Source organism: Anopheles moucheti, chromosome 3 (assembly GCF_943734755.1).
Source record: "Anopheles moucheti chromosome 3, idAnoMoucSN_F20_07, whole genome shotgun sequence".
Classification (NCBI taxonomy): Eukaryota; Metazoa; Arthropoda; class Insecta; order Diptera; family Culicidae; genus Anopheles; species Anopheles moucheti.
In genome coordinates, this window is record NC_069141.1 from 54506883 (window position 1) to 54520763 (window position 13881).

At 38.4% G+C, this 13881-nt stretch overlaps 1 protein-coding gene across 7 annotated transcripts in view; it reads left to right on the forward strand.

Moving 5' to 3' along the window:
* LOC128302606 (RNA-binding protein Musashi homolog Rbp6) overlaps positions 1 to 12935 on the forward strand; it is a 684518-nt gene extending 671583 nt beyond the window's left edge. For 6 of the 7 annotated variants that reach the window (XM_053039462.1, XM_053039463.1, XM_053039464.1 and 3 more), the window contains 3 exons: positions 5358 to 5423; positions 6451 to 6692; positions 6804 to 12935. In XM_053039462.1, the coding sequence (XP_052895422.1) occupies positions 5358 to 5423; positions 6451 to 6692; positions 6804 to 6845 (350 nt within the window). In that variant the 3' untranslated portion in view covers positions 6846 to 12935. The remainder of the gene's footprint in view (positions 1 to 5357; positions 5424 to 6450; positions 6693 to 6803) is intronic. The other variant, XM_053039466.1, reaches the window with a different exon arrangement.
* The last annotated feature ends 946 nt before the right edge of the window (positions 12936 to 13881 follow it).

The window sequence follows — 13881 nt, forward strand, 5'->3', positions numbered from 1 at the left end:
ATAGTTAGGCGATACATAGAAAATGAAAAAAAAACATAGCCCTTCGGCTCCTCGCTTCAGTATTTATGGATAGCGAAGCGTTGCGCCTAGCGTGTGTGTGTGTGTTGGGTATAGAAATAGTTTATAGCCACAGAAAATATTGAACTGCAAAACAAAAAACAAAAATCATTTACTGTGTTAAGTACCTTAACATGGCGTTTTGATATTAGAATAGTGATGTGAGCAAAGCAAAATACGCAAACAACTTAGTTCATTCCATTGCTGTCAGTGAGCGAATTTCTTTCTTAAACAGGTTCATTCCTTTTGCGTATGTTTGAAGCGTGTGCGTGTGTGTTTTTAAATGTTTTGGGAATTTAAGAGTGTGGTTTTATCATAGTAAACAAAACAAATCAGTCATACAATTAGAACTTTAGTAGGTGCGTTTGATACACTTTCCATCCTCTCGTTTACAATCTTTATGTGTGTGTGTGTGTGTGTGCGCGTGTGAGTTTGGATTTTCTTCTTTACGAGTGAAATTATTTGCTTTACGTAAATATATAACCAAAACAATGATTATTTAAATGCAAAGCAAAACTCTGAGAGTGTGTACTATAGACTGTTCTAGATAAAACATGTAACCATTCCACAACGAATCACAATTGAAACATATACTAGCAAATGTACACAGACACTTATGAACACTCCACTAGAATAGCTCCCATTCGTAGTGATACAATACTCTCTCTCTCTAAAAAACTACTAGAATAGTCGTTTGTTATTAAATTATGCGTTTTGTTTAACAAAACTTAACACAGATATTAGAGTGTGGCGTTATTCGTTTCTCTTTTATTTCACACTCCTTCCAAAATTATTCCCTAAACAAAAAACATGTTAGTCCCACACACATTCACACCACATTATAATAGCTAACAAGAGCTAACCATTTGAAAGTTTTCCAAACATTGGACACGGAAGTTGTAGTTTGTGTTTCGCGCAGCAAAAGAGCAAATGTGTCTTACCGTATCTTACGCTAGTACGATCGACAATATTGGTTCATTTCTAACGATGAAAAGCAAGAAACGAAGGGAAAGCGACTCATTTGCTCAACCAACGGCGAGCGATGAGTCGTTTTACCTGCACCCTTAAAGTTCACGTTAAACCGAAGCAAGCGTAACCAGCTCTTCCAATGCATCATCTGTAGACACTTAAAATAAACTTAAAGTACCATTTGCGTACGGAACGCGTTTTGTCCATAGAGAACTTAGCTGCCGTGTAGCAGTAAACTTTAACCTTTGTTACCTTTTAATTTTTTTATCGACAGTATACATATCAAGCACATTACGCCATTAGCGTAGGGAGTTTTGTTACGTTTATCTAATAATGTTTCCTGAGTAACATCAAGCGTATATTTAGTTGGTTTTATTAACTTATAAATTAATATACTCCATTTATGATCCCTCCCCCCCTTTTGTGTACTGCGGTGTTGTGTAAAGAAATTAAAAAAAAACAAACGATACCTCGTTAATGAAACCCACCTACGTGTGGGTTGCAGCAAGTAGCTAGTTGCAGTAACCTTACTACATAGAGTCAGAAGTTTGTTTGTCCAAAAATGCGCAAAGATCGCGACCAACCATACATATTATCTCCTGGTGCAGCAGTAACAACCGAAACCGACGACGACACATTCGTTTTCCTCCAGTTGTGCGTTTAATGGGTGCAAAATCGATTTTTCTCCACCGTCAACAAAAACAACCCGAAAAGCCGCGTGCCTGACAGGTTGCAAACTTTTGAACCATACTATTAATAATCACCACCAACCGTAGAAAGCCTGGCCCGATCATCGTATGAAGTCTTGTTTTCCTTTTTTTTTGTGGAAAACCATTTTACTTCGCGTGGCCAACTGCCTTACACCAACTTTCAGTGAACGTCAAATATTCCCGCAAATTGTGTGTCGCCCACTTCGCGCACTATCGAACTCCGTACCCGCTTGGTTTTTTGTTTTTTGTTTTGACAATTTTATAATCGAAATGTCAGCTCAAAGGTACCGAACCCCTTTTGGTTGAAGTTTCACCGAACTTCGTGACCGGTGGCAGTTGAACACGTCGCGGTGAAACGGTTTGGCACCTCGTTGGCGTAACGAGTGTAATTTTAACCAGGCTGTCCATTTTGAAAGGTGGTGATAAAATTTCACAACCGGGGTTTTTTTGCTTGGTTGTTGTTTTTTTTTATATTAAAATCGTGATCAGCTGAATTTGTCTTTTAGTCACACGAATTAAAACAAATGAAATAGTAATGTAAATAAGGTGTGTAAGTAAGTAATGGCAGTTTTATTTTTCAGAATTTATTACACATATTTCTGTTTTCTTTATTTAAATTTTTATAATTGGATATTGTTATGGTCATGCCAGACAGTCTAGTTTTGTCTCTATTACATTAGAAAAATCATTTGCAGCAACTTCTTTCATTGGACTGACAAATGCTAAATACATTCGGTTAATCGCGTATCGCAAAGGAATACCCAATTTATACAAGAATAATTTACCTTTTCTTATACTCTGAATGTCCATTGATGATCAAGGATGCAGAAACTATTGGATACTATCGATGAGAACACTTGATCACTTTCCGGCGTAATCTCCCAATGACGAATATCTAACCAAAATGAGTCACCAGCGCAGCATTGAGGAAGCGTTGACATATTGTAGAATAATTTTGTTTTATTTCAAACACTATGCCAGTTCTTTTGGGTAGAAATAAGTCCAATCTCAGCAAATGAACTGAATCACTTTGTCTAGTTAGTTTGGTTCTATTTTAACAACTCATAGTAGTTTAAACTGATCTGATCTCACCAGGTTATTATCTTCCTTCACGATGGCTTTTGTTAACGTCGAAATCACCATTTTTAATAACGACGGAACAATATAGCCACCAATATGTTTCGTTTACGCGTTTTAAATATGTTTCAACTCTAGTTTCGTTCGAGTTTTACTAATGAACTCAATTATCAAAAACAAAAGCAAAAAATGTGTTATTGAAATTTGTTTGCCAAGCGTTTGATTAATGATGCTTATAATGCGTCAACGTCAAATCAGCCAATTGTTTAGATCGTTTAGATTCTAATCGTTTCCAACACGGCCATTACTTACTTATGCACCCAGTAAAGAACAACGCAACAAGCCTACAAAGAGAGCAAAAATATTAAAACCGAACGGACAGTTTTCCTCCCCAACTACTGTCTTGCAATTACGTTGCTCGACTGCGTTAAACTTTCACGACCATGTTTCTTTCCAATTTGTTTTTCATTTGTAAAATCCAGCTCCCAACATGTTGGGGGCAACTTTCGCTGCTAATTTATGGTAACAGCGAGAAGAAGAAAAAAAAACCAACAAACAATACACGACGTCATCGTGCATGGCCATTTACCAACTGCGTTCGGGTTTTACGAAGACGGAGTAAAAAACAAATCAGGAAAATCATTCGTTAGAACTAATTTTCCCCCCCACTTACCAATCGCTTTCATTTTCTCGAACGCTTCCAAAACTTAACCGTAGCCAATGAGCAGTAAACGCATTACATTAAGTATATTAAAATAATTTCTCTTTGTCGCGCACTTACCGGGCAGATCACTCCCTTCTAAGGGTCTCCTGCGGGCTAGGCGAACAAAACGCCACCCAGTGCTGTTTTTTTCCTTTATTGAAAGCAAAACAAAAATACCCCAACTACGTAATGCACGGGGAGGGTGGTATGAGCGATCCGCGACAACAAACAAATAAGACAAAATAGTACCGAACGGGCGGCATTCAATTGTGCGGCGACATTGGTTTTTGTGCCCCCTGTTGCCTGCTCGCGATGGCGACACACACTCTCGCTCCAAGAAAATAGCTACGACCTAACTTATCGTACATACTTACACTTTCTCGCACACACACATAAGTTCAAGTGGAGCAATGGCGTAGAGTGAGCGAGTATAGGGACAAAAGGAAGAACCCCGTGGCGTAAAAAGTTTATCGGCGCCAGGAGTCTGTTTTTATTTGCCAATGTCCAAAGTATGGCCTTTTTTCCCTCCTACCTTCCGCTGTTGTTCGATTCCCACCTTTGCCTTCGCCGCCTGCATCCTGCATAACAATGTTTTTAACAGCATAAGTAGGACTGCTCGCACACAAACACACGGGAAACGGGATCATCTTATTTTTCTGCCGGCACTTGCGATGACTGCCGAGATGAAAACATGCCGTACGTGTAACGACAAAAACACACAGCACCGAAGCTTTCGCAACCGCTTGCGCTCGCAAGTTTCCGCCAGTTTTTATGGCCACCCGTCGAATTCCGATCGACTTTTCCCCTCAGGGGCGAAGGGCTTTGGATGTAACCTATTGGAAAACGATTGCGCACCCCGGGCAGGCGGACAAAATACGAAACTAATTGCTTGCGAAGTAAATGATCATAATAATTACACAACTGTTGGCGGGTGATGCGGGATGGAAATGCACCATTAGAACACAACTGGAGACACGACTGGAGATGCTATAAATTGGCATTCTAGCGAAGCCACTGTATATATGTATGTTTATTGGGCTCTCGTAATAAAACTGCTCAAAGTACCGTAGCCTTACGATGATAGATTACACCTTTGGCAGAGTCTGTTTTGGTTTTTCTTATAGTTTCCTCTGTTCTATCTCTTTCTCGTTCTCTCTCTGTCTCAATCTCGCCTAATCTCTCCATCGATCGATTCCGATTCGGTTCTTAGTTAGTTTTGTTTAGCTCTTCGGTTAAAAAGCGATAAAGAAACAAATAAGTATCACGGTACTCAGCGAAGTAAGAACGCAAAAGCTGCCAATCTCAAACTTGTGAAATAAAAGCGAAAATGCCGCAATATAAACTATGGCGAGGAAAGCTTATCTCCAAAAAACAAAACAGCTCCAAAGTGCTACGACGACGAACACAACGCGAAAGGCATACGTAAAACGCATTTGCTTTTGGGGAAGGTAGGAACACACAATGGGCCAAACATGCCAAAAACCCAAAGCAAACCGGCTGCACACACACATCCTTTCAATCGTTTGGGAAACTGTGACTTATGTGGTGTGTGTGTGCGTGTGTATCAAACTTTTCTTTAAAGTGTCGTTTTTTCTCCAATCATTTCAATCAACACACTTAAACTCTATTTTAGAAGTTTTGCCTCGTTTTATTTTTGTTTTGTTTTCACTTTCTCTTGAATATCATTGTTTAGCTTCGGAAGAATTGTATCTTACCTGCTTTTACTTTCACGTCTTACGTCAACAGTACCGAGAGACTGTGTTTCTGCACGATTTACTAATGGGAACGTGTCGTTTCGCTTTCTCTGCCTTCTTCTCTTTTTTCCCACGTTTCATCTACAGTTGACATCACCAATGGGCAATTGACACCAAACAACAACACACCGTTACTGACGCAGGCTCTTTCGGGTAGGTGTGCAATGCGGTGTGCCCGTATCCTTACTCATTAAAGAACAGCTTTTCAATGTTCTTTTTTTTATGTTCACATTTTTTGTTCCTTTTTGAGCTTTTGATTAGTTTTGAAACTGTTACGCTCGATTTTCGTGATGATCATATTTATATGTTTACGATCGTTCTTTTAATTTGAATTTCAATGTTTTGAAAATTGAAAAGCAAATTTTGTTTTGTGTTGTTTGATTGGCAATTTATTGAATTTTTGAAAATAATATATTATTTTGATATATAAGTGGTTTGCTTGCGTATTGAGTTGCACAACCTTATTTTTGTTTTTGTTTTTTTACAATTTACCCATAGTCCAAAAACTAGTCAACTTGTCTTTAAGTTTGCTAGTGCCTAACGAGTTTGAGTTAAAATTGAAAATAGACCCACAAAGTTGGTCGACTTCGTTTTTTTCTTATTTTGAAGCGGTTTTTTCATCGTGGAGTTACTGCCATTGCCTGTATATTTTATAAACACATCTTATTATATATAAAAACCGAACATTACTCTCTCCGTTAATCTAAATCCTATTCACTGGATTCATTCCAAGTTTTTGTGAAATATTTTGGCTCTCACCTATAATAAGATCAAATTTTGTTAGTATTTATTTTTTGCATTTCGTTTGAATTAAAATTTTTTTTAACAATAAAAATTTTCAATTAATTAACCTCTTCGTCATCTTTAACACAAAAAGAAAACTGGTTAAGAAAACAATTTCTATATGCTGCAAGTAATTCCTCAATTGCAAGCATTGAAAGAAGACAATTTTTGAATAGTTGTAATCATTTAGTTACATTATACAAATAATAAATACTATATAAATTTGAATTGCACCTTGGCAAACCGATTGAAATGTAAATATTGTACTATATTATTTTTTTGTACTATACAAACATAATATTTTTGCAAGAAATTTCTAAGCACAGAACTTCTATATCTTGCATTCACATGACTGATATGTTGTTTTCGTTTCGTCATTTGCTTTACCTTTGCACAGTAATGAACAACTACCAGGCCGCCGCAGCAGCTGCCGCGCAAGGTTTTGGCCCGCCAGCATCGCCACACACCACCACCACCCGGACCGCAGCCGGCTTCCCGAATGCCAACTCGCCCGGACCGACGATCGACATGTACAGCTCGAGCGCGGCAGACAGCGTCGGATACGTTCAAGCCACCAGCCCGCAGCCATCCGGATTCCCAGCGATCGCCGTCAGCCGTGCCCCGCTAAATTACAGCCCGGTAAGCTTTGCTGCTAAATAACACTCATTCATTTCACTTCACTTCATTTCAGCGCAATTAAGCATAATCACTAACGCGTGTTACAACCAATTCGTGTACAACTCTTTCCAGGGCCAACTAATTCCAGCGGCATTCACCAATGGCTACCATTGAAACAAACTAAGCAATATTTGATCAGCATCGCTAGTACTTTGGACTGGAGTTTGATAACAGCAAGCTTGTAAAACCGTGAATTTGCTGATGAACCATTCAAAACGACGTGCATGGGAGGGGCCAGGAGGAAAGGAGCGAACGGGGAAAACGAACGGAAACCACAAACGCAGAAAATAGCAACATCCTTTTACAGTGTCGGTTAAGAAGCAGCAACACCGCTACCGCTAATCATCATCCATACTGTCATCATCATCATCATCAACAACAAACATCTCGGCTACGATGGTCGCTGACGATGGTAAACGGCCGTAATCGTGTGTGCCAAGGAGGAGTGATCCGATAGGAGAAGATAAAAAGAAAGTGATTGGTTGGCAACAGGCAAACGCGGAAAAGCAGTGGACATAACGTACGGTATGATTCTTCATATGATCAATTTTCTTAAACATGGGATGCGGTTTTAAAGAGAACCCCTTTCAAATTGTTTGCTATCAATTAATTTTAAAAGCGATGAAATCAGTTGTTGTAAGAAATATGATTATACTTTCAATGTTCCCAGTTCGTTTAGGAAAAATCGGAAAACGTTTTGATATAAATCCTAGGTAGCATAAAAAAAGGCTACGTAATTTACGTTTGGTTTTATGGATGAGTAAGAGAATATTTTTAAAAAATCATAAATGCCTTAGAAGATTGATTTTGTTTAAAATCAACCAATTTTTTAATAATAAGGTCATGTTTAGTGTTATTAAGCTAAGCAATATTTTCCATGTAAGCGAACATTTCTTTTCTTAAATCTTTTTTCGACTAATTTAATAATGTTGCAACCAACCGTTTGAGCCTATGGCTACTACGTTAGGTCACATAAGCCCATTTCCTCCGTGTGATGATGATGGCGGATGTCAATTACAACATTATTTCACACTCGTTTCTAGAACAGTGTGCTAGACGCGAGCAGCAAACGAGCCCACCTTTCTCATTTGTGTGCAACAGCAAACATAATGCAGAAAAATACCAAATCATGGCTTTTTGCAGTGTGCAGCTATCGTCGCAGGGTCTCATATATCTGTTTTGCTTTGAAAGCATACAGCACCAGCACATAAAGCTGCTGCTGATGGGTGATGTGGACACTTGTGCATTTTGTAACCCGGTTTATGTGGCCATGCACGGCGTATGCTTCCTTTACTTCCCTAAAAGACCAGAACATCAAACCCCTGCTTCTGGTGAAGCCTGCCATATTCTGCGAGTGGTACCTGGGGTCGGGAGAGTAAAGGGGGCAATTCAGACGTTGATAAAATCCTCACTTGACATCGAGTGAAGCAACAATTTAAATAGGCAATTTTCACGCAAAACAAGCAAATGGAATACAACAAAAAAAAACAGAAGATAATGGATAATCGAGTTGAAAATATAATTATTAAACCAAACAAATACAACAACAAAACCACGTTGCAGCCCAAGTTAAGTGCAGAAGGCGCAAATAAACGATATATACAACTCGATATACTAAATTAAAGAAATGAGAGAAACGAAGAAGAACAAATAACAACACACACATACACACACATTATAAATATATATATATATACATACGTTAAGGTAAACAGAAAACTAAACTTCATTGTTTAAACTATGAGCTAAACGAAACAAACATCAACACGATTTGTTTTCAAAACCCCAATTTGTTATTACGAATAATTACTATTTACTTAATGTCTTTTTGAATTTAAGCCAATTTAAAAAGCAAATACTTAGCTAAATGAAACAAAACAAAAAACAAAAATAATATTACATCACGCAAAATGGAACAAAAAAAAAACAAAACAAAGTGAACAAAAAACTCATCAAAAGAACCAAAAATTTACCATTTCTAAATGCAAAACAATACAATACACTCTCCCTTTCCTTTTTCACACGACGAACATTGCCTCTGCTGTGTCCTTTTGTTTTCCACAAATCGGACCGCAAATGGACCGCGCGCTAGTAGTTAAAATGGGAGTGCACTGGATGCACTCTCTGGGAGCGACCCTCCTTGCGATGTATTCCTCTCGCTGCACTAGGCAGCAAGGGTGATACAAGCAAAATTTACCATCATTGTATGAGCGTTGTACAGGCGTACGTACACGCACAAACTGTACGCAACTCACTGTAAGGATAAGCCATTTTTTATCTCTTCATGTTGCGGGTTTTGTGTAGATGTGAGTTAGCGCTTGCACACTGTACAGTGATGGGTGTTTAAACTTGACACGGGACAGGATTAAAAGAAGCTAACGATTCCCCTTTCTCCCTCTTCTCCCTTTCTCCCTCTTGCAACCTTGTCCTTCAACCAACACACACACACACACAAATTACATTGACATAACGAACACACGAATACACACTATCAATTATTGAACAATTATTACGTTTGCTACAAGCATATTAAGATTAACGTAACTTTTTTTATAATGTAAAACAAAGGAAGCTAGTGGTCTTAGGTATAAAAATATAAATATATAAATATATATATTTATTGAAGACAAACTGAGGCGCAACAAAACACGCGAATGAGAAGACAAAACAAAACAAAACAGAGCAAGCGGAAAACCCTCACACGCCACTATATACAGAAACACACAAGGAAAACAGGATGATAAATCAGGCAGCAAGCGCATACCACACGCAGGTGGAGGTGCAAGTGGGTAGCAGCAGTTGGTGCATGATCGAAAGACAGAAATGACTGTTACAATTCTTTTATTCATAAATGCACACATTTTATCACAAAAAAAAACGCCACCTCCCAAACTTGTCTCAAAAAATTGCGGGAAGACAGTTTTGCGTTGTCGTGTTGTGTTTGTGTGCTTCGATTTGTTTTGTATCCACTTGCGCACCATTTTGCTAGAAGCGTGTTTTTGCAAATAGTGATGGGTTCGCTATGTGTACCAGCCTCAGTACACAGCACCCCGAGCCTACGGAAACCAAACGAAGGCTCGAGAGGAAGATATGAAATTTTACCACTTTTAATCGTCGCCGTTACTTTTTACTGTTTCTTCTTCGTTTCTATTCCTGTTTCCATTTTTCAACACGTGAAAAGTGGAACCAACACGGTAAAAATAATATATACAAGGGCGAGTTGATGGGGAAGGGGGATTTAGGGGAGGGGGGGGGGGGGGGAAACCCGAGGTTCGACAACGCAAGCCGAACAACAACACTGAACACACAATTACACAAAATACACACACACAATACACAGAAAACAAATGATTATAGTAATTGAAACTTCCCCCCCTCCCAAAAGAAAAAAAAGTCGAAAAAAAGATTGATGTTTGTATGAAATAGATATGGAGAAAATATTAAGTAAAAGCCCTGGAAACGTGGATGGTGAAAACGCAATAATTGTTATATTAGTACGATGAAGACAGTGGCAGACACATGGACAGAAGCTAAGGCATGAGCAAATAGAGAAGTGCTGAAGCGACGATTCATGTCCGAAGTGGGCCACGGACCGAAGCTAATTAATTATATGAAATCGAGACGGTGGAGCAGAATGTACGGCCACGTTCAATTCGGTGGTTGATCCTGTACTGTCCTAAACTCCCAACAACACGCACACACTCATACTCACTCACTCACAAACATGCTGGGTAAGCAAGGAAATAAATACATCTACTGATTGTCGCCATGTGCAGGTTCGACGCTTTCCTGTGCATTCAAGTTCAGTATACAGGATTCATATATACCAATAGCAAAACGGTTCATAACATCTACACTGACTCCCACTTTCACTCCGAAACCGGGCAGACAGTAAGATGCAACTCTTCTACTCATAGCACCAACACACGCATACCCGCACCCACACAAGGAAGGACAGAAAATGGTGTGAATTTACACTCCAAACGGACGGGAGCGTTTGGAAGCAGCAAAAAAAAACACACACTTTTACACCTATATACGGAACAGGTAAAACAATACACAAGTATGCACACGATCATCACGTCACGCGTCGTTTTCACATCGTGCGATAATAAGACAACGCAGCAAAATATTCTTCACAGCAAAAAAAAAACCCCTTCTCACCATAAGCAAATTTCACGTTATTTTAAGCGAATCTTACGACTACCACGAAACGATTCAAACTCATGAAACTCAACCAAATTACGGAAATAAAGAAGAGGTGAGACGAGAAGGGAAACATCTTTAGCCATACATTCGAGAGCATAGAAAAGGGAAAGAAACAGAAACAACAGCAAACCAAAAATAAACAACAACAAAAAATCACACTTGTAAAATATTATAAATATATAACTATGACGAAGTGACGCAAGGAACACGGGAATACAAAAAAAAGCATTAAAACAAGAAGCAGCTGGGAGAAGAAAAAAAAAGCAAGCTGAAAATCATCGTGCGGATGAACGTTTAGGTTAATAATATGGAAGAATCCCGTACGAAGAAATAGAAACAGTGAGCAGGAGAACTGCATTGAAAAATAAGAAGAACTAGAAGGAATAAAAAACATAAATAGCAAACCAAACGATGGTGATGATGAACACAGAAAAAAAAACAAAAAGCAAGAACATACGTGAAGGTAATAGTAATAACAACAGCAGGTAAATTAAAAATGAAAATATGAGAGCAAAAGAATTCCCAATAACAAAAAAAAAAACAACAACACACACAACCAAGCGAAGCAGCAAGAAGGTGAGAGAAAGAAACAAATCTTAGTTAAATATAAATTATATTAAAATTTAAATTAAATAATTGAAGAAAAAAAGTAAAACAAATATTTAAAAATACTATGATAATAAATTACAATTATTATAAATTAATTTTTATCATAACTGAACAAAAACAGGCACGTGCAGTTATAGATGGGCCACAAAAACCGTGCAAGTAATACGCGTTTGCAGAAGGCAGGGTTCGCGGGCGTGTAACGAATGCGGAAATTTATGCGGTCTAGGAAAGCTCTAGGGTAACTTTTTGCCAAGTCTGTCTGTCTGTCTGTCGTGCCGGACACACATACACACTCACCAGCGCGTGAGCCTTGTTTGATTCGGATTCTGCCGCAGCGGAATCGTCCTTTGCCTGGTCAAACTACCTTTTTAGAGTCCGGCCCGGTACGGTATCATAAGCGGGGGACACAACAATACATACACACAAACATACACACAAACACACCAATGAGGGACGCAGCGAAGGACACGTGAAGACATAATTAAGTAAGCACCAAACAAACCTGTGCCGTGTTTGTGCGATCGAGCCGAACGCATCAAGCGCAATAAACGTATCTGTTTCTCTCTCTCTCCCATCTGATAAACGAATGTAAGAAAAAACCAAACACACAGAAATAAAAGCAAGATGAAATAGGGAAGCAAGCAACATAAAAAAACCAACAAAAAAAAAACAAACAAAGGTAAGACATTTTCTCTAACTCTAATGCTAAATAACGTAAAGTTTAAAACCACATCCCACAAGCAACAAAACCCAAAAGAAAAATAATAACAAAGGTAAACCATACCGTACCGCGCATACAACTCTATACTGCAAAACAAATGCCTGATGTGTGATGAAGAAATGTGAAAGCAACACAACAACAAACCAGCAACAAACAAACGAATAAAAACGCTAAAACCCCACATTTTTCTTCTCACAATAACTTGCAGGAGGATATCTAACTGAAATAAAACAACAGCTAACAAAGGAAAACAACAACAAAACAAACATAATACACACAATTACACAATTCCTCACATACAAACTTACGGAATGAAACAAATACCAGACGAAGCAAATAACAAAATGAACAAATACAATTAACAATTGTGAATTATGATGATTATTACAATTATTGCTAGCTAGTAAAAGCAGAAAGAATCCAGATACCGCTCACAGAGGTAAAACAAGAAGGTACCATGGACTCATGGACACAAGTAAAAGAAGAAAAAGAAAAAAAGAAGAAAAGAAAAATAAAACAAAAAACAAAACAATTCGATACATGGAGATACATTTACGGGAGCGCATGCACACTTAAAACATATTCTACTTTTATTAAGCAAAAAAAAAACAAACAAAATGAAAGTAAGCAAGTCCCCACCAACCAAAACAAAATAAAACAAACAAGCAAACATTTAAAACAAAAAAAAATCAGAAGTAAAAAAACACACACACAAACACTACCACACTTAACAAAACACGTTCGCGGTCAAGCAGAAATAGGACGGGCTGATACGGAAGCTGATATATGGGCTGGTGAAGTGTAGCAGTTAAAGGTGTAACCGTGGTCTAGCTTCGGCACCAGGAACAGATGACCAGTGAAATCCACAAACACACACACTCACACACACACACACATACACACTTACATACGAAGAAGCGCGCGTGAGTGCGAGCCCCCGGGGCACTAGCAAAACCGCGGGGACCAGGCAAAATAAACAAAAACAAAAAAAAATAAACAAAATAAAAGAGGAAGATGAAGCAGGAGAAAACAAGCGATTAGCGATGGAGGCGCACAGGCACGAATTGCGGAAACCAGGAAATCGAAGTTACAAAGTCGTAAGAGAGTACACTTTTTGGGTGGGCGAATGGCATCACAAGGTGAAAAACAAAAAGAGCGAATAATAATCAATTTCACACACATCAAAGACAAAAAAACCAAAAAAAAAACAAGTCGTGTAGTTCTCCATTTCTTTCATTATTATTTTGCGTTTGCGTGCGAAAGAAAGTGGGTACGGCACCAGCTATGGCTGCATCCGATTTGTTGTCATGCATTGGAACAATCTTGAATTGTAGGAGGCTCGTCAAATGGTCGGTTCCACATATCCATGGGACCCTGGAATTCGTTGTTTAGAAAACGCGATTCGTTTCTCAAGGACCCAAAGTGACCTGAAGGTAAGTTATGCTAGTAACATTCATCGTGATCAGGCTTCAAGTATAAGATGTACTAACACTTTATAAACAAATAGTTCTCGAGATACACAATTATACACAGTAGGACCTCGAAGTATCTCGTGTATGTCGAATCCGAAAGCAATGTAATTTTTAAATTAAATCTTGCACGATTTATAAT